The 27,008-nt window shown below is 35.7% G+C and overlaps 1 protein-coding gene across 1 annotated transcript in view; it reads right to left on the bottom strand.

Annotated features, from left to right (window-relative positions):
- LOC148951986 (lysosomal alpha-mannosidase-like) overlaps positions 1 to 27,008 on the bottom strand; it is a 92,788-nt gene that overhangs the window by 64,206 nt on the left and 1,574 nt on the right. The window contains exons 2-3 of the mRNA XM_089089114.1: positions 11,838 to 11,971; positions 2,846 to 3,062 (exon numbers count right to left, since the gene is read on the bottom strand). Of these exons, the coding sequence (XP_088945240.1) occupies positions 2,846 to 3,062; positions 11,838 to 11,902 (282 nt within the window). The 5' untranslated portion in view covers positions 11,903 to 11,971. The remainder of the gene's footprint in view (positions 1 to 2,845; positions 3,063 to 11,837; positions 11,972 to 27,008) is intronic.

The following is a 27,008-nucleotide window of genomic DNA, read 5'->3' as shown; positions in this document are numbered from 1 at the left end:
TCGAACGAGCTATTAAAATCTCTCTATGATGTTCTGGTCACCCGCTAGCCCTGATAGAAAAAAGAACAAAAAACGGGAGACAGATCAGTGCTACCCATGCAAAAAAAAGTTTTTTTCCTAGTTGTTCAAGGTGGGGGACTATAATTTTCCTGTACAAGGTTTTCGACCATGCTGATTCCCTGGGTACACTTTCCATTTTGATCTGTCGCAATTTTTGAGGGATTTTGGTTTTTTTTTTAAAAATCACCATAAATTTCTTTTCGCAATAAACGTTTAGATAAGATAAGATAAGATAAGTTTTATTCTTCATTAAATACACATACAATATTAGATGTTATAAATCCCTCAAAGGCTCATTGGCCTGTACAAAGAGGGAAGACATATGAATTACATACTCAAAGATAAAAAACAAAAGAATATTTAAAATGATCACTTACTCACATATGAAGGAGAAGAAAAGAAAATATAAATAAAATAGAAACTATAGAAAAAATTAGAATAAATAAACTAAATTAATTAATTATATTAAATAGACTAAAAAAAAAAAAAAAAAAAAAAAAAAAAAAAAAAACTTTACTTTTAAGACAAACCGGAATAATAGTTACCATTCCTGAATCAGTGTAAGACGGCTGATTTTTTCACTGGTTTTTTTTTCGAAACAAATTTTTCAACTTTTGGTTGCTATGACCTGTGGTTTGCTCTTTACTAGGTTTTAGCTGCCGCTGCACCATGATAGGAGGAACTAACGTCTGCTAAGGTATAGTCTCTAGTGTTCACATATTGTCAGATTAAAAAATCAATAAAATTTGTATGCTAAACAATCAGTTGGGGGATGATATCTCTGTATAGTAACATCTGCATTCTACCCTCCCTCGCTTAATTCTAAACTGAAATTCCGGTTCCACAAGTACTTCCCTAAAAGGATCACGTGTTTCTACAAAAGAATGGGTGCCCCCATAGATACTGCTTAGAAAGCAATTCACTCATAGAAAAGCTGTGGAATGCATGATTAAAGTCAAATTCCTAACACAATGGTTCGGTAGCTTAGAAAAAAGTGGGGGAAAGCTACCGAGTGTACATCAACAGGGATGAAAAGTCCAAAGCAGCATCGTGGCAATCATATTTTTAGCCAGTCTGAAAATCAGGCACCTGTGGATGAAATTATTGCAGGGAAGCTGGAAATTAAGTCGGCAGGGGGGGGGGGTGAAATAAGCAAGTTATAGAAAAATACAATAAATCATATGGAACTTTTCGAAAATGAGGAAAGGGGCGAATTATAAGAAAATATAATACTTATAGGAAAACTTTATTCAGGGGGAGGAGAGGCGAGGGTTGGAAGTTCGGAGGGGGTTGTAATTGCCCCCTAGATTTTAAATAATACCGTTTCTTTGGTATTTTCCTAAAATTTTTTACCCCGCCCCCCCCCCCCGAAAAAAATTGGAGAAATAAAGTTTGTTCCCCATCCTCCTATTTTTTGTTTGACCTAAACCCTAAAAGTATTTGCCAAAATTTGGATAATTAAAGACAAATGAGACGCAGCCTGGATTTTGGGCTAGGATTTTTTTTATTTCTAATGAAGGTCAAATAAATAAAATATAGGGGGCATTTCGTTTTTGTAGGATTTTTAATTAAAACACTAAAAAAGTATTTTCGAAATCTAGGGGGAAATTGCACCCCTACCAACCCTAAATGTTGTGCCCCTGACGAGATCAAGATTTCTTTCTAAAATATTCTACTTTCTTGAACGCTTTTATTATTTTTTAACTTGACAAAAAGTGATCCAAAGCTGATATTTTCACTTTCATAAGCAGTTTTGTATTAGTGGACGTTATTAGTTATGGCTGGTATTTCAAAATCCCAATCTACTGAAAACAAAATAAGCAAAAATGTACACTTTTAAATAAGATGTATAACAATTGGCTCATTAAAAAAGGGCATTTTTTGTGTGATATTCAGAAATGGTGTCAATGGAGAATGGGGTTACACTGTGCACTAGCCCTGTACTGGCACTACTGAATTGAATTGGTAGAATATATTTCCAGCACCATTTTGAATAATTTATTCTTTTTCCAAGTTTATTTCTGAGAGGATAAAGGACTGTCAAAGGTGATTTATACCTACGCTGAAGGTACTTGCTGTGAAATTTACTTTAATAATATAAATTAGCTGCCAAACCTTCAAAGCACTTAAATCTCCTCATCCTTTGTTGAGGGTGGATTTAAATGAAAGCAATGCCACCTGCGCTTAGTCATAAAAAAAAACTATTAGAAATGCCAAACACTTCAAATGTCTTCCTTTCTTCACTAAAAATAGAAATATCCTCCTTTTCTTTGAACAGATGTCCTCCTTTGAAATATTTTCAGATGGTAACCCTGCCTATACGGTAACTTTAAAAATCGGAAAGCGCGGAAATTCAAATAAAAAGCAAAAACGACTAAATTACTTAAAGAGGGCCTAGATGGTCAACCATTTTGAACAAAAGTTTTCGTCAATTGATTGATGTGTACTTCAATCGACCCTTCAATCACCCCTTTAATCTTGACCAGAGCTAATGTAACACACTGCTTTTGATAAAAACGATTGATTCATTCAAACTTTCTATGAATCAACGTCAACGCTTGACTCAAGCGTCAAACAGGTTCCTAGACGGTCAATCATGCTTGAGGCAATCAATTGACGGAAGCTTTTGATCAAAATTATCGTCCGTCTAGGGCCTCCTTTACGAAATTGCACAAATATAGCGAATTCTCAATTTTTTAGAATGGGTGCGGGCCCGGAGCTTCCTGCATGCGTATTTGAATGGTTATATATAATATAAACACTTCCCTGCTTAAAACAAACGTACCTGCAAAAGGCCACTTGTTGACCTTATGTTACCCTTAAAGGAAGGTCTTGAGGTGAAATAGCCAGTCCAATAGGCATGTGGATCGCTTGCATAAGGGAAAAAGTCATCTTCCTTAATAGGCCATTCTTTGTTCGCTTTACTGAGGGAATTCAGATAACATCCAGGTGTTGAGTAGAATGCATGAACGCCACTCCGCGAAGTTCCTTTATTGACATACCTATAAATGTATCCGTCAATCAGCCATCAGGGTGTATTTAATTTATGCCAAAGATGTATCGTTGGCTTATCAGTGATTCAGGACCATGTTCCTAGATTTTGAGGCCATACAATTAGTATGATGGTGCTAAGAAAAAACATTGAATTTGGCAAGTCATACATTTGAATGTAATTGAAAGGACAGTAAAAAAAAAGGTCAATAAGATGACGCCATTGCAAAAAAAGAAAATTTCGTTAGACAGTTCTTAGTCGAAGATTAAAGTGCGGTCATCTTAATGTGCTAATAAACTATGTAGTGACATGTGCAAGAATTTAGTAATGGAGGGGCAATCTTCCCTATGGAGCTTTATCAACAAAACTTTACGCTAATAATACACAATTTCAACTGCATAATTAATTTACCTATATAATTATACTAATATACACAATTACCTACAATATGCTAATTATCCATAATTAGTAAAAAAAAATCTGATTCCGCACAGGCAGCATGTGGAAATGCCTTAGGTGCAACCCTTTTTTTTTTGAAAAGACAAATTCCTCTCAAATAACCAATCAGCAGTAATAAAACAATTTACTGCCCAACTTCGCCTAATCGTGATAAAATCAATAGGAACCAGCGAGAGGCTCAGGTTTTATCTCCAGGGAGGATTCAGAACAGTAGTAAAACTAAGAAATTTATTTCGCAACATGTATTACACAGTAATTAGCACACATAAAATAATGGTTCTCAACTGTTGTAACTGAAAATGCGTTGAGCAACGCTTTTGAGAAACTAGACGTTACATCCCAGTTCTCAGAGTAAGCTACAGATTAGCCCAGTGCATGTTATCCAACATTTTTTTTTTAATGAAATTCGGCAAATACTGCCCAATCCTTGCAAAATCATTTTTTTTTTTTTGTGAGATGATCAGTTTCCCTCTTATAACTGTGGACCTATACAAATGGGATTGTCGAGGACACCCAGCCAATAGAGCAGGCTTCTGCTAGAAATAGCAAGGCCGTACCCAGAGGGGTGGGTTAAGGAGTTTGAACCTCCGCCCCCCCCGAAATGTTTGTCTGACTCGTAAAAACGTAACAGAAATGGATATAAACAAATTGTGTATGTTTTTTTTAGTTTTTTTTTTGTGTAACCCCCCCCCCCCTCTCCCCGAATTTTTTTTTAGTAAAACCACCTAAAAAAAATACTGGGTACGGCCTTGAGAAATAGAACCGACGATATATATTTACTCAATATATATATGTATATATATGAAGCAACTTTGATATCTTGAATTGTCGACGTTTCTACAGAAGTTGCTGCTTTAATAACTGACAGGAGCTAGGAAAATCTGAAAAAGAAAACGATAAATCAATCTCTTTTTTCCCGAAACATTCCCAGAGTCACGTCCACGACTAAGGTCCTTATTGGTCTCACAAAGGGAGATGGCATTCTTATTATTTTTTTATTTTAGGAAAGACTTCTATCACAAAAGAGGACGGAGTTAATTAAAAGTTTCGAAGAATCAAAGACGATCATAAAAAAAATTAAGATTTGAGGATGTAGCTTTTGAAGTTTAGTTTTCGAAGGAATTTTCTTTTTAGAAGAAGGGGGCAAATTATTGTTTTTTTCTTTCCTTGCAAAAGAATATACACTATTTTTTATTTTCTTTTAATTGAATTTCTTTTCGTCTGATAAGCTCTTTTGTTCATTTAAAATAATTGGACAGAAAACAGTCTGTTGTCTCTTTTAAAAACGAGCAAAAAACAAATCCCAGGAGCACGGGAACATCTTCGAAATTGCTGGTGGCGTGATTCAACAGAAAAAGGAATTTGCCGACCAGGAGCATTAATTCACAAAACTTTGGGGTTTGGGATAAAATGTATTATGAAAATATAGGCTGGGCAATTCTGTCTTTTTTTCGACTTTTTTTCAATAGAGAATACCAAGAAAAAGACATTTTAATGAAAATACCAAAAAAGTGTTATCAAAATCTATGTAGTCATTTACCCCCACTGCCTCCCCCCATATAGATGCACCTCACCCCCCCCCCCCCACCCAAACACACACCACAAAAATTGGGGGGGGGGGGGGGGTGGAGATAAAATGTATTATGAAAATATAGGCTGGGCAATTTTGTCTTTTTCAATAGAGAAAACCAAGAAAAAGACATTTTTAATGAAAATAACAAAAAAGTGTTTTCAAAATCTATGTAATCAATTACCCCCAATGTCCCCTCCCAGATCAGTACACCTCGTCCCCCACCCCCATACACACATCTGGCATCATCTTGACTAAGGCCCTAGTTAAAAGACACGACAAATTAGGCTTGGATAATGCCATGAGAAGTAACCTAAAACTTTCCGGAACTCCTTTTGAGAGGTTGAATCGCATTATAGAGGTTTTAGACACATTACGGTGTGAGATGAGTTATCGGACAGTCTGTTAGCCTTGGCTAGTTCAAACATGGGGCTTTTCTAGAAAATAAAGAAAATTCTCAATTCTAATTGCCAACACCTATTTTCGGCTCCCACCCAAAATATTAGATTTTTACATCGCACCTGATGTCGATTTCGCAATAATTTCTTGGGAGATTGTCCAAAAAATTCATAGGTGCGTGAGAGAATAGCAATAGCATCGTACAATCAAAACTTTTTTTGGCAGCTTTAACAGATTTTTACAAATACTATGCAATTGCAAGCATTGGTGCCAATTAACTAGAATAAAATTGGGTATCATGATTTCTTTTCGTACTCCACCATATTATTATCAACTGACGCCACTGGTTATAAGGGTGTACTTGGGCGGATTTCGGACCAGTTCGTCAAACCAAAGCTTTTTATGTCACAAAATTCTCCTACGAATTTTATGTCATGCATTTTCATTCTTTCTTCAATTAAATAAAAAAAACAAGTTTTTTAAACTGAAAGTAAGGAGCGACATTAAAACTTAAAACGAACCGAAATTATTCCGTATATGAAAGGGACTGTCCCCTCCTCAACGCCTCGCTCTTTACGCTAAAGTTTTTTATTGTTTTAAAAAATAAAGTTGTGAGACAGAGTCAAACTTTAGCGTAAAGAGCGAGGCGTTGAGGAGGGGACAGCCCCTTTCATATACGGAATAATTTCTGTTCGTTTTAAGTTTTAATGTCGCTCCTTACTTTCAGTTTAAAAAACTTGTTTTTTTTATTTAATTTCTGATTGTTTTTTAGTTAATGCAGCTTCTATTTTGCCTCGCCGTCATTGAATAAGTAAACAAAATTTGCATAAAAATTTTACTTTTCTTTTGCTAAATGGCTGTCTCTAAATTTGGTTCTGACGTAATTTACAAATTAACTTACGTAACGAACTTCTATATTCGTATATTTTGCTTCTGGCAAAAAATACGAAGTTGCAGATTTTTGTAGATATGAGTTTGAAACATATGTTATAGGGTTTTCTGATACGCTGAATCTGACGGTGTGATTTTCATTAAAAATATTTTCACTTTTAGGGGATGTTTCCCCCCTTTTTAAAATATCAGGTGAGTTTTCTGAGGCTCGTAGCCTTTGATGAGTAATACTAAAGTTAATAAAATTCACGTATTTAGAATCAGCATTATGAGCCCATTCTTTTGATAAATTTATTGACATCAAAGTTCCGTTTTTAAAAGTTTCGCTTACTATTGAGCCCTATCGCTTGTTTTTTTTTATTGTTTTTTTTATTACGTATATGTTATTACGTATATGATGGGGTTCTCCCCTTAGTCAATACCACGCTCTTCACGTTAAAAGTTTAAAACAAATTTTAATTCACAAACCCCTGAATCACAAAGGCTGTTTAATTTGAATAGATAGCTCTTTTGAAAGCACTAAAAAAAACTGTAGCGTAAAGAGCGAAGTATAAACTTGGGGGAGAACCCCCTCATATACGTAATAATTTCTGTTCATTTTAAGTTCTAATGTTGCTTCTTACTTTCAGTTGAAAGTACTTGTTTTTTTTTAATTTAATTTCTGATCGTTTTTTAAATAATGCTTGGAAATCCGGCGCCCGACTTCATAGAAATGTCCCTTACCCCAAAGAAACATCCTCCACGGAAAGATTCTCCCGAGTAACCCCTCCTCCAGCCCCCCTCCCCCCCCCCACCAGAAAATAATTCTTCCTGAAAATGTCTGTATACTTCCCAATAACCAATAAAATATGTAAGCAATGGGAAAAGTTAATAACTTGCAGCCCTTCCCCTGGGAGCTGTGGGAGCTTAAGTCATCGTAAAAGACATATCTATTAGATTTTCGAGTATGCTAAACACAATGGCTATCTCAAAATTTTAATTGGGTGACTTTGAGAAAAAAATGAGCGTGGGAGGGGGCCTAGTTGCCCTCCATTTTTTTTGGTGACTTAAAAAGGGCACTAGAACTTTTAATTTACGATCTATTGAGCCCTCTTACAACATTCTAGGACCACTGGGTCAATACGATTATCCCTGGGGAAAAAAAACAAATAAACACGCACCCGTGATCTTTCTTCTGGCAAAAAATGCAAAATTCCACATTTCTGTAGATCGGAGCTTGAAACCACTACAATAGGGTTCTCTTATACGCTGAATATGATGGTTTGATTTTTATTAAGGTTCTATCATTTTTATGGGGTCTTTCCCTCTTTTTTCAAAAATCAGCCAAATTTTCTCAGGCGCGTAACTTTTGATGGGTATAATTAAACTTGATGAAACTTATATATTTGAAATCAGAATTAAAATCTGATTCTTTTGATGTATCTATTGGTACCAAAATTCAGTTTTTTAGAGTTTCGGTTACCATTGAGCCGGGTCGCTCCTTACTTACAGTTCGTTACCACGAACTGTTTGAAAGTAAAAAAAAAACTCACATAAGTAACTGCCCAATTATCAGATCACAAATTTAAGTGATTACAATTCTTACTGCGTATATGACGAGTTGTTCACGAGAAAAATTCGGCAAAAAAAGCAAATTGTCAATAATTTTTAAATTTCTGGTCCTTTCAACATAAGCTCCCATAAGGCAGAAATACAGGAGAAAAAGGGATCAACTCGCTCCTCTAAATCTATGTAAAAGACAAAAAGATCTTATTTTTATTTTTTCATTAAGGCGTGAGGAAACGGTACTTTTTTCTTATAGCCACCACACTAAAGATCTTGTATCGTGAACATGAGACAATAACCGGTTTTCATTGTCTTTATACCAGAGGATATTAGCTTCGGCTCCGTGGGAAACTGCATTGTAGCATTATTTTAATTAAATATTTAGTTGGTATTTTGTTTAGGTTAGGTTACATATTTAATATAATGCGGTCTGGACGGCCCCTCTTCCATAATTATTTGTTGTAGTTTCCATAATTTTGTTGATAAAGTATTATATTTTCATCATATTTTGTTTTATTTCATTAGCATGAACCAAACTTCACTTCTCGACAGAACTTGAGTGTGTGGCTATAAGACACAAGTACCGCGCCAACTACTAGAAAATAATGAAAACAGTACCTCCAGCCAGTTTCTGATAAGAAAAAAATAAAAACCCCAAAAAACAAAACAAAAAACTAACTAACGCTGTGATTTCTTTGAGGATTGTGATCGCTTTTTTCTGAGGATACTTATAGCGTATAGTTTTCTATTAGTTGATCACTGTTCAATTTCACCAGGTTTCGTTCCTTTTGAACAATCTTTGGAGAATTCCCCTTAGATATTTACCCTTTTGCAAGGGAGATGGGTGGCATTTCCCCTAAATCTAAAGGGTTTACAATTTGTCTGACATTTTCTTTGATTTTCCTCATACCACAATTTGTTCCTTATTTTATGAGCCAATGCTGTACTGCAGAATTCTTGTTTGTTGTCTGGGCTAATTACCCACATAGTTGGTAATTATATAGTCGCCACAAGTAGTGGCATTTCTTCAAGTATTTGAGGCGCCATCAATCTTCAACTAGCAGCTTAATTTTTTTCATAAATCTTTGGACTAAACCTATAAACCTTAGAGAGGCACACGTTTTTCATTCTTGTTCTTGTTTAAAGCTAGTTTTTATTATTGTCAACGTAGCATATGGAAAAGGAAAGTAAAAGTGATTTATAATAAATGTATAAGGTTCGAAATATAATTAAAGCATATAAACAATGTGCAAATAGGATTTCTAAAATATAGATTATACAATTAAATAAATTGTTCCACGCGGGATTCTCGCATCACATATTTTATAGGATTTGTATTCTCCTGGGATTCGTAGAGATTCTTGCTGTGCCTTCTCTTCTAACAGCAGATTTCGTTTTTTTAGTTTTACTTTCATAGTTTTACCTCGGCGCACGTCTCTCGATTCCCTAATCAGACTTCGCTTCCAATCATTTACACAGGTGTTGCTAAGTTTTTTTCTGCTTTCCTTTAATCCTAGTTAAGTGAAATAAATATTGATCGAAATAGTCTTGGGAACTTACTGTCAATGAGCTGGCACGTGGAATCACTAGTTCAAATGAGAAGGATAAACATCTTCATTCTACATACCAGAACACTTTCTCCAGTTGCTAGGAGCTTCGTTGGAAGAGTTTCAGGAGGATCGGTCTTATTAATAGCAAAAATTAATTAAAAAAACTTATTCCACAAAATAAGTTTTTCAGAAAAAAGAACTCCATTAAACCAAAAATGAACAAAAATGAAATCAAATAATCTACCAAGCATACATCTACCAAAATCAGTATCAATTAATAAATGGAACCAAACCAAACAGAAATTAAAATAAATAACAGAGTCAAACTCAAAACGAGCAGAAATTAATATGAGCAGGGTTCTAAACCCATATGCTTTCTAAAATCAAGAATATATATGTACTTTACTGAAAAAAAATCAAATGAATCTACTGAAAAAAATGTGCATTGTCAGTCTAATATACATATTCTAATACTTTCCTTAAAATCGTAATTAATTTTTCATTTCTTAAAGTTATAAAAATGAAAACTTTTAAAAGATTTTTTTGGGGGATGAATTTTCCAGGGAAACACTGGGGGGATTTGACAGAATTCCTATAAATTCTTTTTAATTGTCTTATTTTCTTTTTGCCAACTGAATTTTGCATGTGGAGATGTTCTGGTGGAATTATCTGGGGGCTATTTTCAGAGTATTTAGATTTATGGGAAAAAAATTCCACGGAAGGTGGGATTTCACGATAGATCGAGAAAACGATTTAAAACTGAAGTCGTTTTCAAATGAAAATATGCTAAGGAGAATTTTTCAAGCTGAATCGTCCGCAAGAAATTTTAAGGGGGGATTTTCAGCAAAGAAAAACTATCTGGAGGGAATTTTAGGAGGGAGGGGATATATTTTACGCGGGAGGAAATTTCCACGAAGGAGTTTCCCCCTTAGGATGGCGGGGGGGGGATATTTCATGGAGTATGAGACAAATTTACAGGCATTATTTGAAAAGCAATCAGAATTAAATAAAAAAAAACAAGTTTTTTTTAGCTGAAAGTGAGGAGTAACATTAAAACTTAAAACAAGCAGAAATTTATTTCTTATACGAAAGGGTTGCCTTGAATATTTGTCCCAATTTTTTAAGAACGGCTACTGAAACACAGTGGCCGCTTATTTAGAAAAGGAAGCTTTTTTTAAAAAGCTTACCCTTTAGCATAAGGTTTTGCGTACGCTAAAGCTTTACGCTAAAGCCTATGCTTTAGCTTAAAGAGCAAGGTAATGAGGAGGGGGACAACCCCTTCATGTACGGAATAATTTCTTTTCGTTTTGAGTTTTAATGTTGCTCCTTATTTTTAGTTAAAAAAAAAACTTTTTTATTTAATCACAGCAAAACCCGGTCAGCGACACACCTAAGCTGATTACTGTATTTCTAATTGCTATTGTAATTTCTGATCACTCTTAAGTTTCAACTTTTCTTTTTCTTCTATAAATATAATCTTGGATATAATGAAATAAATGGATGTCCTAATCCTAATCCTAAATGATAGAAACCTAGCACCGTTGCTAGGCAGTTTCTCTGGGACTGCTTCAACAAAATCCGTCTCATCAACAATTATTAAAAAGACGTTGACATCTTAACCTGCTGGATTAATATTTCGAGTAGCCATTTAGTAACGAAACTCGAAACAATAGTTTTTGTTCGTTGTTTCGATTTCGCTCTTTACTTATGTAAGGAAAGCTTTGCTTTTTAAAATTAGTAAACAAAAAGGAAGCACACAAGGAAATGCCGGTTCCAGCAAAACCACACAACTCTTTACTTCTGAAAGGAAACTAATCTTAGCACTTTGTTTGTTCGTCTCAAATTTGAACAATAGATGTAAGAGCATAAAGAAAATTTTAATTGCTTTATCATTATAAATTCTAGTGTGAAAATAAAAGAGATGCACCTTTTGGTGTTATTTTTTTTTAGAGTTCCCTCAACTTTTCAACTCAATTTAAAAGGCATGCTTGTGAGAAACTAATGAACAGGGTTGCCAGATGTCGGGTTCAAAGTCCTTCCACCATACAAGTGAAAATGCTCGGATAACTCCATTTTTCTAGTAAAAATGGACCAAATGAACAATTACCCCGTCCCCCCGTCCCAAAAAATGCACTGAAGTAAAAATTCAATGTGCAACCACCTCAAAAAAGCACCGAAATGGTGCAAATGCGCCCCATCCGGCCACTCGGCTACTGCACTAAATTTCACCAGAATTACCAAATACGAGAAACGCGTCATGCTAACTCGACGTAACATCATAATAAAAAGGCCTCAAAAGATGAGCGAATTCTCGATGTAGATTTTTCTATTTGCCAGGAGAAAAAATTAAGAGGAAAAACAAGAATTTTACCTTATGAGCTTATCCAAGTTCTTATACCAGCTACTCGCAAATTGGTAATTAAAATCGTTGCCCATAGTAATGAGGATATTGTTTGTGGCATAAGCAGAAGCCGCCTGGTTGACGTACTTGATAAACTCTGCCACCTGAAAAAGCCCATCTAATTAAATATAAACGGTAAGAAATCAAAAAGAAAAAGTAATATATTTAACCATTTCAGAAAAGATAATGAAATGCTCTCTCAGGAAACTTTCGCAATGGAGGCTGGACACTTACGCTGTCTTCAGGCAAGCGACCCCTCCCAAGATCTTGGGATTTTTATTGTGATTTTTGTTCTATACTTTTTCTTTCCGTTTTATTATGAGTTCTTTAAATTATTTGAGTTTCTTTACCCCATTAAACCTACTTACGTGCCCGATATATGCGGATATGGCATTTTAAAATATATAGAAGTTTTAATATTTTATACGCATACACTCGCTCGATAGGAAACCAAAGCGACGTTTGGAAGTTTGAACCGTCACCAACGCCGTGGAGGCAGGGTTGCCACCTGGGGAGGACAAAAACTATTAGATTTTAGTGATTTTTTGGTTGATTTCGTGATTTTCTTCAATAATCTATTGATTTATTTGCTGATTTAGTGTTTTTTTTAAGGCAGTATAAAAATACTAGAAACAGTGATAAATCAATAAGAGTGGCAACCCTGCGTCGAGCATAAAACTAGTAATTTATAACCATTTTTTTCTGCGGATCTGTTTAAGCTCATACAGATTTCATATTGAATAATACATCTTCACAATATTACAAACAATATTTGATTTCCTCAGACTTAACATACTACATCCTTATGGGCTATGTGTCCTTGTTCGTAAGATGTTTCATTGCTAAAGCTACGTTTTTTTTTGTTTTTTTTTATTAGCAGAGCCAACTCTTTATCATTTGACGATGCCCGTAGCGATACATGATTATTACTGCAGTATAAGATAATACAAATATTGAATAATCTATATTACAACCCAAAAGATTGGCAAATCATAGCTTCCGCAAATAAACCCTGGGATGTATCATAGCTGCGGGACAGGCACGTACGGAGGATTCTTTTTCGGGACACAATGTTTAAAGACTGATTTATTTGACAATTTTAATATGGAGTACCCGAAAGCCGGGGAAATATATGATTTCAGGAGAGGCCAGTGTAAGCTTTATTTTTAATGTTCAAGAGTTGGGCGAGTCCATTCAATGGTGCTTACAAACTAATATACCATTTTGCAGAGCTAGATATTCAAGTCCATAGATGTTTCATATAAACAGTCTTTATTTATATCAAAGCCATAGATACTTATCACGTACAATACATACGTTCGACTCACTCTATCTAAGGGTTAAACACGCAAATATAAACTTGTCTTTCTACAGGTGTATCAATATGTTCTAGGAATCCTTTCACCCTTCACAGCACTGGTTAAACCTACATTCGAAGAAATCCCTTAGGTTCCATGAAAAACAAAGCTGTGTTGCGACAAATCTATTGGCAGCAAGACTAATCTATTGACACAATTTAACTCAGGAAGAGACATTACAATCCACCCCCCACGTCAAGAGAAACAAATTTCTTGCTATTTCCCTTCAGACTTTTGACTCATTTTAAAAAAGTATCCTAGCATTACGAAGCAGAATATCCATAAAACAAACATAAAAATTGAACAGATATAAGAACAAACAGCAAATACTAAATTAAAGTGTGCACTTAAAAACATACACTGAAAAATAAAAGTGTTCTGTTTTGACGGGGAATCGCTTTGGCAGGATAAGTCTTTAAACTGTGCTTCCCTTCTCGGCCACAAAACTGGCAATGTTGACACTGTTTATACGTGAAAGCCCTTTTGTTCACAAGGTGCGCAGTCACTTACAATTTCCCCTACACGTAAACATATAAACATATACTTATCAATAAATCTTATCGTGTTTTAATGTAGCGAAAGCCTATCTTTGCGAGAAAAAAAAAGAAAAATTAGAAATGAGGGTTGGACATAATTCCAATTTTCCTTATAAAATCTGCTATAAAATTAAACATAATTTTTATTATGATTTATGATTATTATTTGATTATGATTTATTATCAATTTCCTTATTGAGAGAAAAATCTTGGTAACAGCAGCAATGTTATCCATATATATATAATTTCCATTAACTAAATTAATGCACTAAGCCGAACGAACATCATCCATAGACTTGCATATAGGCCCAGGGTTAGACTCTACGTCTCCGTCGTCCACTAGGCATCTCACCCAGCAGCTGTCGGGTAATGCGGATAAGTCCACGTCCGCTATGATATAATGCAATGTTCCCCACAATGCCCGTTTTTTCGATAACCCCACCCTACGACAATACAACAACCAGTCCAACAGACTAGAAGAGTAAGCATCCAAAGCTCGAGCGGACGCAGTACACGTTTTTTTCCGTCATCTGGTTAACTATCGACGATGAAGGTTGTTGCAGGAAAAAACCCGATGCAGCTAATAACCCATGTGAGTTAGCGGTTTTAGCTAGCTTCTCTTTAATCCTGCGTATAGCTGCTTTCCGTTTTGCAACACGCTGCTTCCTCTCCTCTTCAGACATCGGAGGGACTGTCTCTTTAGGTTTCTTTGATGGGGCCTTCCCCTTGGTTGGCGCAAGTCCTGTCGCTCCTATCCGACCCGTCTTAGCCGTTTTACGCCCTCTACTAGGGCGTGTGTTGGTACGAAAGTAATCCTGCAACACAGATATCTCGTGTTCGTCAATCCCCACCAACTCCTCAAACTCGCCTTTGTAAAAAATAGAATATCTATTAAAAACAGGAATGTTGTATTCCAATTTCTCATCATCACACACTTCTTTACGTAATATATATCTACATATACATGCAACTTCCAAGGCCCCGTCTATCGCCCCGTCCCTGTATTCCTTTAACCGTTCCACATAAAACCGAGCTACGTCCCCCGGATTATCAGATCTCATTGCACTTCGCGGAACGAACTGCTGGGCACCTCTGTACCTGGCCCACTTACCATCACGTGAGGCTAATTCTGTAGATTCCTCTTCAACACAGGTACACTTTGTGTGGTATCTCATAGAAATATCCAGCACTTTCAAATTTTCACCAGGCATCTCATCCCTATCTTTTCGTATTAATGATACTCTATCTTCTCCCATGTTGCTGTTAATGCTAATATACTTAGTTTCAGATTGAGGGTTTTTTTTTTCTGTACCAGTCGTAGCCCTCTGTCTAGACTGGCTATTTAGTTTTCCGATACTTGTTCAGAGTCTGGGTCTTTTCTATACCAGCATTCGGAACTATCGTGGTTTCGGTTACCGCAAACGTAGCATGTCTTTCTCTGGGGGAGGCGGAACCTATTTTCAATTGACACGGCAGCCGAAAAAAACTCATCCGCCGGTTTTGTCGCAATTTCAATTTTTTCATACTTGGTCGCAATTTTAAAAGCATCTTCTAGGTTAGTTATTTGATCCTCTTGTTCCATCAGTACCCTTTTAAAAGTTATGCGTGCACCTTCCCTAAAAGTGTTTAGTGCCAATGGTTGAACTGCCGGGTTTCTTAGCCCATCCCAATAGCCCATTGAATTCGCGTAAGACTTAGCGGCTCTTTCAACTCGTTTTAAGAAATGATATACTGTTTCATCCGGAAATTGTTTACATCCCACAAGATCTTGTAAGATTTGCCCGGGGCTGCGTTGAGGAGCAAAAGCCTCCAACAGATTTTTCCGTAATGTATCAAGTGTTAAATTCCCCTTATTTAAATCATCAAAAAAATAGAAAATTCCCCTTTCATTAGCTTGCCTGCTGTGGCAACCACTTGCTTTTCCGACCACGTTAAGGTATCTTGAATTCTTTTCAGTTGGCTAATAAATTCATTTATCTGTGAGACTTCTGTTAATGGTATTATTAAGGAAGCTAAATCTGTTGTTGCTCTGATTGAAAGGTTATCACTTGACGGTGGATTATTTGTTGGATGCGGTTGCTGTGAATTTTTACTTTGGGGATTAGATGAAATTTGTAGATAATGGGCCATTGCCGCTGTTTCCCAGACTTATGTCAGAATAAAACTTAGTGACTATTTCTACGTCATAATCATCGCTACTTGGATCAAAGGTAGGGGGTATTTCTATGTTTCGTAATTCTTGCTGTGCAAGGAAGGCTTTCGCTTTTACTTCATCAAAATTATCATTTTCAGGATTTAATTCTGGGATATTCATGGTTAAAAAAACAAAAAATTGATACAGGAAAATAGCTACCCTATGCACTCCTAACTTTTTCCTATGCGCACAAAACTTTAGGGCTCACACTTACTCTTTATGTTTTTCACTGGATGCAGATCCCTCCAAGGTTTCTTCTTTGATGGCTGGAGATTTCACGACAGGAGATGTGCGTAGAATGGTAGGCTTCGGTCACATTTGGTTTGATAAAACTGTGGCGGTTGAGAAACATTTAGAAGTTGAGACGACCCTGTGTAACAATATGTCTGGCCAGTATCTTGTTTATTTCTGGCGTCTGTTTGGGAGAAATGGCATCGGACTGGCTCTGCTGTGGATGGACTGGGCTCGAAAAATTACAGCACTTCTGACACCATGTTGTAAGCTTTATCTTTAATGTTAAAGAGTTGGGCGAGTCCATTCAATGGTGCTTACAAACTAATATACCATTTTGCAGAGCTAGATATTCAAGTCCATAGATGTTTCATATAAACAGTCTTTATTTATATCAAAGCCATAGATCCTTATCACGTACAATGAATACGTTCGACTGACTCTATCTAAGGGTTAAACACGCAAATATAAACTTGTCTTTCTACAGGTTTATCAATATGTTCTAGGAATCCTTTCACCCCTCACAACACTTGTTAAACCTATATTCAAAGAAATCCCTTGGGTTCCGTGACAAACAAAGCTGTGTTGCAACAAAAATATTGGCAGCTAGACTAATCTATTAACTCAATTTAAATCAGGAAGATACTTTACACCAGGACCATGAGACATCCTCCCTTCTGCTTACGCCCCTTCTAGCGGGTACAAGTTCTAAAAAAGCAATAGAACACATCTATTTTATACTTTTGGTAATGGTTTATATTAAATGTATGTATTTGCCGACATCTCTCGTAGAAGACTTTTTCGTTAGACCTGATTATCATTCTATTGTAATTCTAAATTGAAATGCTTTCAAGTGTTTTGGGGCTCAGCTGCTGGATCTGCATCTCTGAAGTATCTCTGACTCATACAAAATTATTCGACGAGCTCAAAATTTCGGAGGGGGGGAGGAAGATCTAAAAAAACACAAAAATTAGCGAACTATTTGAAGACCTGTAGGAAACATGGAATATTTGGTATTTGGGGAGGAGACGTACCTGAACCCCCTCCCCCTGCGTATCCCATTCGCCTTCGCAGATATATGACGGAGCATTAAACTTTCAAACTTGTGTTTGGTCGGAAGTCACAAGCTCAAAATTCTATTTCGCGGTCTCTCTTTTTCTCTCACTGACTCTCTTTTTTCGTAACGGTTGAATATGGCAGAAACCACAATTGATTCTACAGAAGGCGACAATTTCCAAGAGTCACGAATTTATTTTTTAATTTGTCAAAGGGAATAAAATCCTTGCATAAACTTAGACATAATTACTCTGACGGAATATACAACAAGTTCCTAATGGCAAAATGCCACACCGAGACTGCGCTTGTACAACTGTACAAGCCGCTTAGCAACCATTTAATATTAGTAAAAAAAATGCTTGAGAAGAGGGAAATCCCCGCTTGACTTTGCATGCGTAAATTGGTTAATTTATCGGGCTATAAAAACCCAAAGACTGTCATTTACAAATAGATGACAATAAAACACTAAAATAAGGGCAATATAATTGAAAAGAAAAAAGATAAATGCTGGATTTAATTTTTTTTTTTATGAAAAGCCTAAACTAGTGCACTAAAATGTAATTAGGAATTAAGCCGTAGTAATTCAGCCCTTACCTAAAAAGAAGTTCGAAATAACAGTACGATGGGCAATTCAAATTCCGATTAGGGGCAGATCTGTGACGGATGAAGGGGCACGTGCACCCCAAAACATCAAAAATAGAATTAATTGTAGGAGAGAAAGGCTGAAATACTGACGGAGGAGCCCAAGTTTCGCCAATACGCCCTCCAAAAAACATGAATTCTGTACCGCCAATGACTGGGGTCAGTGATACTGTTAAACTACAAAAGACCAGAGAGATTACTGGTTTCAAATGCTAAAATGGGTAGGTTACACAACCCTTTTCTGAGATACGTTGCATAAATAATATGACAGGCTTTTAAGCCTACATCGCAAACGCAGAAGCAATGACATTACGACCCATTTTTTACTGTGTTTTGTCAGAAACTGATCTCTGGTCAACTGTGGACACGGTATCACTGACCCCAGGGATTCTCAAACTTTCTTACTTTTAAAAGTTTTACTTTTTTACATAAGCTTCAAAAAAATTTATGCACCATAACTAACTTTTTCGAGTTCAAACTAGTCTTCTTCTTCTTCCAACAGGACCAGACTTTTTGAAGCAGCTTGAATGTTTTACCAAGATGTAACTTTACAAGTAATTAATTAAAAAAAAACTAAGTTTTTCCCAGGGAAGTAAAGAGCGAAGTTGAAACTTGAAACAAACAAAGATTATTACTTCACAGCCTATCAAGCATATATCAATAAAAGTAATGCAAATAAATCAACTGATGATATTTCCCTATGTTTGTAAAATTACAGAAAACTAGCACTTTACTGAAAACGCAAAAGTCAAGTATAAAAAACAACAATATTCACTTAGCAGTCAAAAGTAAATGCCTAACCTCACACCAGCAAGCTAATCTATAACACTTTTCATAGTCCTACAGGAGCTGTGATATCAGCACAGTTTATAGATATTCTGTCTACTGTTCTGTCTCTGTCTATATTCTGTCTACTGTGGATATCAGTAACTTTCAGTATACAATTAAAATTATCTTAAAAACTGAGGCAGAAAAATAATATGTTCAAAGTCATTACACAGCATGTAAAATAATTGATTGATTTATCAGGTAACAACTCGGTCTCATCTAGTAAATAAAAAAAACAAGTTTTTTTAACTGGAAGTAAGGAGCAGCATTAAAACTCAAAAAGAACAGAAATTATTCCGTATATGAAAAGGGTTGTCCCCGCCTCAACGCCTCGCTCTTTACACTAAAGTTTGACTCTGTCTTACAACTTTATTTTTTAAAACAATAAAAAACTTTAGCATAAAGAGCAAGGCTCTTTACGCCTCACTCTTGAAAGCTTATTTATAATATAATTTCTAATTATCACCGATCTAGTGGAGATAAGACAACTCTAAAAAATACTGCAAACAATGTTGACAGCTAAGAAAAACTTTTAGTCTATAACATAAAGTTCATTATCCATACTTCACAAAACACTAAATTTTTTTCAGGAACGTTTGTTTTCTGATGAGCAAAAAGCTGTTTTTTACTCGGCCGACTTCGCCTGAAAACGCCACAATCAAGACAGGGTCTTATAAACCACCTACTGACTAGCAGAGACTACATGGCTACTCTAACCAAAGGAAACCGTTTAAGGGCTCATTTAAAACCTTATATTTATATTTAATCACTTTTTACAAATTAGACTTGATAGCACCTTCCCACAAAGTGCACTTTTGGTTATTTTCCCAACTTTTTGAAATGAAACAAGTGCCTTTTCCAATGAAAAGGCAATATTATATCCTAATACTATACGTTTGTAGCTAGTTCAAGGAGATGATTTTTTTTGTCAAATTGATCTCAAATCATAATATCGAAAACAAAATAAGAGACAAATTAGGTCTTGGGAGGAGGTTTAGTTGCCCTCCAATCTTTACGGTCTCTTAAAAAGGACACTAGAACAAAAAAACAACAAATAGAAACGCATCCGTGATCAGTCTTCTGGAAAAAACATAAGTTCCACGTTTGTGCAGATAGGAGATCATAACCCCCACATTAACATTTTCTGATACGCTGAATCTGAAGGTCTAATTTACATTTAAGGTTTTTTTACTTTTTGGGCGGTGTTTCTCCCTTTTTCGAAAATCAGGCTCCCTTTCTTTCAAAATCACGTAATCGATCAAATCCCCTTTTTCTTCTGAGGCTTGGATCCTTTCGTGGGTAGATATTAAACGTAATGAAATTTATGTATTTGCAATCTGCATAAAAACCCTATTCTTATCAATTGTTATCAAAATTCCATTTTTGAGTTTTGGTTATGATTGAGCTAAGTCGCTCCTTAATTACAGCTTAACACTATTAACTGGTTGATAAAACTTATTGGGTTAATGTCCTGTTTTTTAATTAATCCTGTATCAAACCGGAGTTTTTGAAGCACGATGCATTATTACTTCATGTTTTAGTTACTTCAATCAAATATTTGAATTACAGCAGAAAAAGGGGAATGCTAATTGAAATTTGAGAATAAAAGATAATTTTTGTACATAAATTTCTGCGTGTTCACTTTGCAGCCAAGAAAGCTCAACTTATTTCAAAGTAAAAATATATTTCCTTATTTTTATAATTATCTTTTTATACTCAAAATTCAATTAGCATTCCCCTTTTTCTGCTATAATTCAAATATTTGAATTGAACTTATAGTGATCATATTACATTCAATGGTCCTATAGTCAAATTTAAAATGATATTCAAGAAACTTCAAACTACTGTTGAAGTTCAAACCGTGTTGATTTATATAGCCTATTTACGGTGAAAACTACATTTTTTTTAAATGAAAAGTACATAAATCTTAATGATTTCAATAATTTGTTGGAATTTAATAAGCAAGTCACAATTTCAACAGAAAAATTGGATTTTTTTTGCGACTTGTTTGAATTCAATAAGCAAGTCACAATTCCAACAGAAAAATTGGAATTTTTTTTACGTGCTTGAATTCGAGCAAAACATTTTGTTGGAAATCAATTTTTTTTTTACATTGCAGCTTTTCCACTTGAGACACGACACAAAAAGTGCCGTTTTTAGTGCCATTTGGATTTGATAATGGTATAATGGTGGAATTTATATGAAAGACGTAGATATGTTCAATATCTTTTATATGAGCTATAAAAGATCTACCAACGATGTTCTGATAGCCTACTAGTGTCACCCTTTGAGAAATAGCACAAAAAGTGCCACTTTAGTGCCATATGGCACTTGCAGATGGCAGAATCTATAAAAAGCATGTAGATATGAGAAATAGCTTTTGAATGAGCCGTTAAGAATCTCTTTGTGATGTTCTGGTAGCCCACTAAACCTGTTAAAAAAAAAAACAAAAAAAAAACGGGAGACAGATCAGTGCTACCGGTACACTTTTCCTTGTCAAACAGTTCGTGGTAACGAACTGTAAGTAAGGAGCGACCCGGCTCAATGGTAACCGAAACTCTAGAAAACGGTTTTTGATACCAATAGATACATCAAAAGAATCAGATTTCAATGCTGATTTCAAATATATAACTTTCATCAAGTTTAGTACTATCCATCAAAAGCTATGCGCCTGAGAAAATTTGACTGATTTTCAAAAAAAGGGGGAAAGACCCCTAAAAGTTATAGAACCTTAATGAAAATCACACCATCATATTCAGCGTATCAGAAAACCCTACTGTAGAGGTTTGAAGCACCTATGTACAAAAATGTAGAATTTTACATTTTTTGCTGGAAGAAAGATCACGGATGCGTGTGTATTTTATTGTTTTTTTTTTTTTCCCAGGGGTGTTGGTATCTCCCCATTGCTACTATAAAATCGTGGGAGGAGTCATTGGAACGGAAAAAAAAATTTATATTTCAATTTTTAATTGACCAAAAAAAATGGAGGGCAACTAGGCCCCCTCCCACGCTTATATAGTATTGGTTATTGGGAAGCATACAGAAGTTTTCAGGAGGTTTTTTTTTCTGGTAGTGGGAGGGATGGGGGGGTCAGGAGTTATGTTGGAGGATCTGTCCATGAAGGAAGTTTTCATGGGGGAAGGGAAATTGCCATGAAGGGGGCGCCGGACTTGCCAGCATTATTTATTGGTTATTGGGAAGTATACAGACATTTTCAGGAAGGATTTTTTTCTGGAGGGGGGGGCTAGAGGAGTGGGTTACTCGGGATAATATCTCCGTGGAGGATTTTTCTTTGGGGTAAGGGATAGTTCTATGAAGGGGGCGCCGGATATTCCAGCATTATTTAAAATATGATCAGAAATTAAATATAAAAAAACAAGTCTTTTCAACTGAAAGTAAGAAGGAACGTTAGAACTTAAAACGAACAGAAATTATAACGTATGTGAGGGGGTTCTCCCCCAAGTCAATACCTCGCTCTTTACGCTACAGTATTTTTTAGTGCTTTCAAAAGAGCTATCTATTCTAATTAAACGGCCTTTGTGATTCAGGGGTTTGTGAATCAAAATTTTTTTAACTTTTAACGTAAAGAGCCTGGTATTGACTAATGGGAGAACCCCCTCATATACGTAATAACATATACGTAATAAAAAAAAACAATAAAAAAAACAAGCGATACGGCTCAATATTAATCGAAACTTTTAAAAACGGAATTTTGATGTCAATAAATGTATAAAAAGAATTTGTTTATAATGCTGAATGTAAATATATAAATTTTATTAAGTTTAGTATTACTCATCAAAGGCTACGAGCCTGAGAAAATTTACCCGATTTTTTAAAGAGGGGGGAAACATCCCCTACAAGTGAAAGAATTTTAATGAAAATCACACCGTCAGATTCAGCGTATCGGAAAACCCTATTACAAAGGTTTCAAGCTCATATCTGCAAATATCTGCAACTTTGTATTTTTTGCCAGAAGAAAAATATACGAATATAGAAGTTAGTTACGTAAGTTAATTTGTAAAGACATTCATTTAGCAAAAGAAAAGTAAAATTTTTATTAAAATTTTGTTTACTTATTAAATGAATAAGTAAGCCAACTTTAAGCCAAAATAAAAGCTTAATTAAATAAAAAACGACAAGAAATTAAATAAAAAAAAAATAAGTTTTTTAAACTGAAAGTAAGGAGCGACATTAAAACTTAAAACTAACATAAATTATTCCGTATATTAATGGGGCTGTCCCCTCCTCAACGCCTCGCTCTTTACGCTAAATTTTGACTCTGTCACACAAATTTATTTTTTAAAACAATAAAAAAATTTAGCGTACAGAGCGAGGCGTTGAGGAGGGGACAGCCCCTTTCATATACGGTATAATTTCTGTTCATTTTAAGTTTTGATATCGCTCCTTACTTTCAGTTAAAAAAACTTTTTTTTTTTTTATTTAATTGTTCAAAGAGGGAGACTGAAACTTCCCTGTACAAGGTTTTGACCATGTTGATTCCAATGGTACACTTTTCATTTTGATATGACGCCACTTTTGAGGGGTATGAGGCTTTTTTTTCGAAATCAATATAAATTTCTTTTCGTAATAAACTTTTACTTTTAAGCTGAACCGAAATAATAGTTAACGTTCCTGGGTCAATATCAGATCGGAATTTTTTTCACTTGATAATTTTTTTCAATACACGTTTTTTAATTTTTGGTTACTATTGACTGTGTTATACCCTTTGCTAGTTTGCGGCTACCGCCGCGACTAAGACATCTTGCCTAGCCAGACTTTAAAAACCGAGCCTAGGAAATGGAGAAAAAAAAACAACAACAGCGGATCCCAATATTCCCGATACGATACATGCGATACCAATACGCGCGATACAGATACGCGGGATATCGATATACCCGATACCACATACAGCCATTCCTCAGGGACTATGGAGGGCCATATCATCATCAAAACCATATATATTGAACCTTTGAACTATGTTAAACAAAATGGCTATCTCAAACTTTTTATAGGACTAGTTGGGGGGGCTGTAGGAAGGGGGGCCATTTGCCCTCCAATCTTTTTGGTCACTGAAAAATGACACTTACAAATTTAATTACCTTTCGAATGAGCTATTAAACGCCTCTCTATGATGCTCTGGCCACCCCCTAGCCCTTCTAGAAAAAAAAAGAAAAAAAAGGGAGACAGACAGATCAGTGCTACCCATGCAAAAAAGTCATTTTCCTTGGTGTTCAAAGTGGGGGACTGCAATCATCCTACAAAAGGTTTTTGACCGTGCTGATTCCAATGGGGCACTTTATATTTCGATTTGACGCCATTTTCAAGAGGTTTCAGGCTCTTTTTCAAAATCACCATAAATTTCTTTTCGCAATAAACTTTTATTTCTAACATTAACCGAAACAATAATTACCATTCCTGGTGTCAAATGAAAATTTTTTCTCACTAGACTGTTTTTTTTGAAAACACGTTTTTTCAACTTTTGATTACTATGGGCTGTGGTTCGCTCTTTACTAGGTTGCAGCTGGCCCAGGTCGGTAGAAATAGGGATAGATGGTATCCTAGCCTAGGTAAATTTGGTGTAGGAAAAGAAAACAGCAATGGATACAGACTTTTGCAATTTTGTAGGTATTATAATCTAGTTATAACCAACACGGTGTTTGGTCATAAAATGGCTCATAAGTTAACTGGTATTCACGTGATGGTAAGACAGCAAACCTTATTGATTATGTTATAGTAAACCGAAGACTGGCAGGATCAATACAGGATACTAGAGCATACAGGAGTGTTGTTATTGATGTTAAAAGTAAAGATCACCATCTGGTAGTGTCAAGGGTTAATTTAAAGCTCAAATTTCGGAAGGGTAACTACCTCCCGGGAAGGTATGATGTTAATAGACTCAAGGATGAGAATTTGACACTTTCCAGGAACAGTTGAATACTAAACTTGAGAGTTTAAAATTTTATAATGTGGAAGATGGTTGGAATAATTTTAGAAAAACAATTTGTGAAGTTGCTGAAGGTGTCGTAGGGAAGAAAGCTAGGACTGGAGCTAAGAATATTAGTGAAAAAGCTTTATGTTTAATAGAAAGGAGAAAGGAGTAGAATTATCTTAGTGATAGATCATATGAAAACAAAAGAAATGTAAAGAAAGTGGAGAAAGCATTAAAATCTGAACTAAGGAGATGAGAAGTGGAGGCCATGGATAAAATTCCCGATCTGGAAGATGCAGCTAGACGGGCAATAGTAAAATGGACTGGCATGTCAATAAATTGAGAAGGAGTAGACAATACGGACTTGGCCCAGATTAAGATTGAAATTGGGCCACAACTAGCGATAAGAAAAGAATTAAAGAGAGATGGGCAGAACATTCTTAGAATTTGCTAAACCAAAATGGAGTTGCAGGAAAAGATATAGAGTAAAATGAAGAAGTTTTTTATAGCTTTGTTCTGAGGGAAGGTCTTTTTTGCGAGGAAGAATTAACGACAGTACTAAAAGGATTAAAAAATAATAAGACTCCAGGCACTGATAGGGTAGTAAATGAGTTTCTTAAATATGGTGACTCTTAGGTCAGAAATAAGCTACTGAAGATTATGAATATGATTTTTGAAAAAGGGGACGCACCAAATGATTTTAGGAAAACTTTAATTAAGCCACTTTACAAGAAAGGTGATATAAGTGAGTGTGGTAATTATCGAGGCATTAGTCTGGTCTCTGTAGGTAGCGAATTACTTAGTAATATGATACTTTTTAGACTGAGAGATGCCGAAGACAAAGTTTTAAGAGAAAAACAGTGCGATTTCAGAAAAGGTAGAGGATGTGTCGAACAAATTTTCTTTCTTAAATTAATAATTGACAAACATTTAAGTTGTAAATCACTTTTAATCCACAGTTTTAGAGATTCTAGGCCAGTGTTCTGTTCTTTAGATAGAAAAGCTATTGCGAAGGCCTTATCCTTGCACAGCTTGCCAGAAAATTGGATTGAAAAGATTAGTGCTATATATGAGAGTAACACTGCTGTAGTTAAGGTAGGAAATGAGGTTAGCCGCTGGTTTGGTATTAAATCAGCAGTTAAGCAGGGTTGTATTCTATCTCCCTTTATACGGGTTATTTTGACGGATTTTGTATTAAGGAACACAGGAAAGGCAATGGGAGACCACGGAATCAAATGGGGAGGAAAAAGTCTCCTGGACTTAGACTATGCTTATGATTTCAGCATCCTATATGAAAGTGTGAACAAAATGAATGAATTTAAAGAGGTTTCGCGAGTTCAGGGTGCTAAAATAGGTTTGAAAATTAATGTTAAGAAGACCCAGACACTAAGGGTAGGAATGAGTGAAGATGAAACGGTGAAGCGGGGTAATGAAAAGATTGATCAAGTTTGCAGCTTCGCTTACATTGGTAGTATTATTAGTAAAGATGGTGGAAGCAGTGAAGATGTTAAAAGCAGAATAGCCAAGGCTCAGGGTGTTTTTCACAATTAAAAAAAGTTTGGAAGAATAGGAAGATAAGACTGCAAATCAAGATTAGAATATTAGAAGCTACAGTGATGACAGTAGTAAAATATGGCTCTGAAGCATGGGCGCTTCGAAAAGCGGATGAAAATTTTCCAGATATTTTCCAGAGAAACTGCTTAAGAATGTTTCTGGGTACCCGGCTGACTGACCGTATTTCAAACAATAGGCTGTACGAAAAATGTGGCTCAATACCGCTATAAAGCTATAATGAAAGAAAGGTTGAGATGGCGAGGTCACCTTGTTCGGATGAAGGATGACAGATTGCTGAAGAATGTTCTTTTCGGCCAACGTTCTAGGGATAAACGGAAAGCAGCTCGTCCTTGTCTGGGGTGGGAGGAAGTCATAAAGAAAGATTTAAAGGAAATGGTAACTTCGTGGGAGGGTGCAAAAAGGGAGGCTTTGAATAGATTGGAATGGAGGAGGAGCGTGCGTAGCTGTGCTGGCCTCAGGCGGCTTGGTGCTGCGGCGAGTTGTTAGTAGTAGTAGTAGTTAGTAGAATAGTAAAGCTTATAATAACTGAATATTACTAGGAGACTAAAAGTTTGTAATAAAACCTTACTTTCCTAGAAACCAGCATAATTCACAGCATAAGTTAGCCAGGATGAGGTTCGAATTCGACGCCTTGGGATTACAACACCTACGCTCTACCGACAGGGCCACCAACGCTTGTATATCATGAAAGAATATACAGTTTGACACAATATCGAAAAAGAGTTACCTATACAGTTCCTATAAAGTAAAGGACCTATACAGTTCATTATACATGGGGCCTATGTTAGTTTC

The sequence above is a fragment of the Artemia sp. Qi Xiang Cuo genome, chromosome 5 (genome assembly GCF_049724085.1).
Source record: "Artemia sp. Qi Xiang Cuo chromosome 5, ASM4972408v1, whole genome shotgun sequence".
Lineage (NCBI taxonomy): Eukaryota > Metazoa > Arthropoda > Branchiopoda > Anostraca > Artemiidae > Artemia > Artemia sp. Qi Xiang Cuo.
Note: the sequence above shows the minus strand (reverse complement) of the source record. Positions and strands in the feature narration are given on the sequence as shown.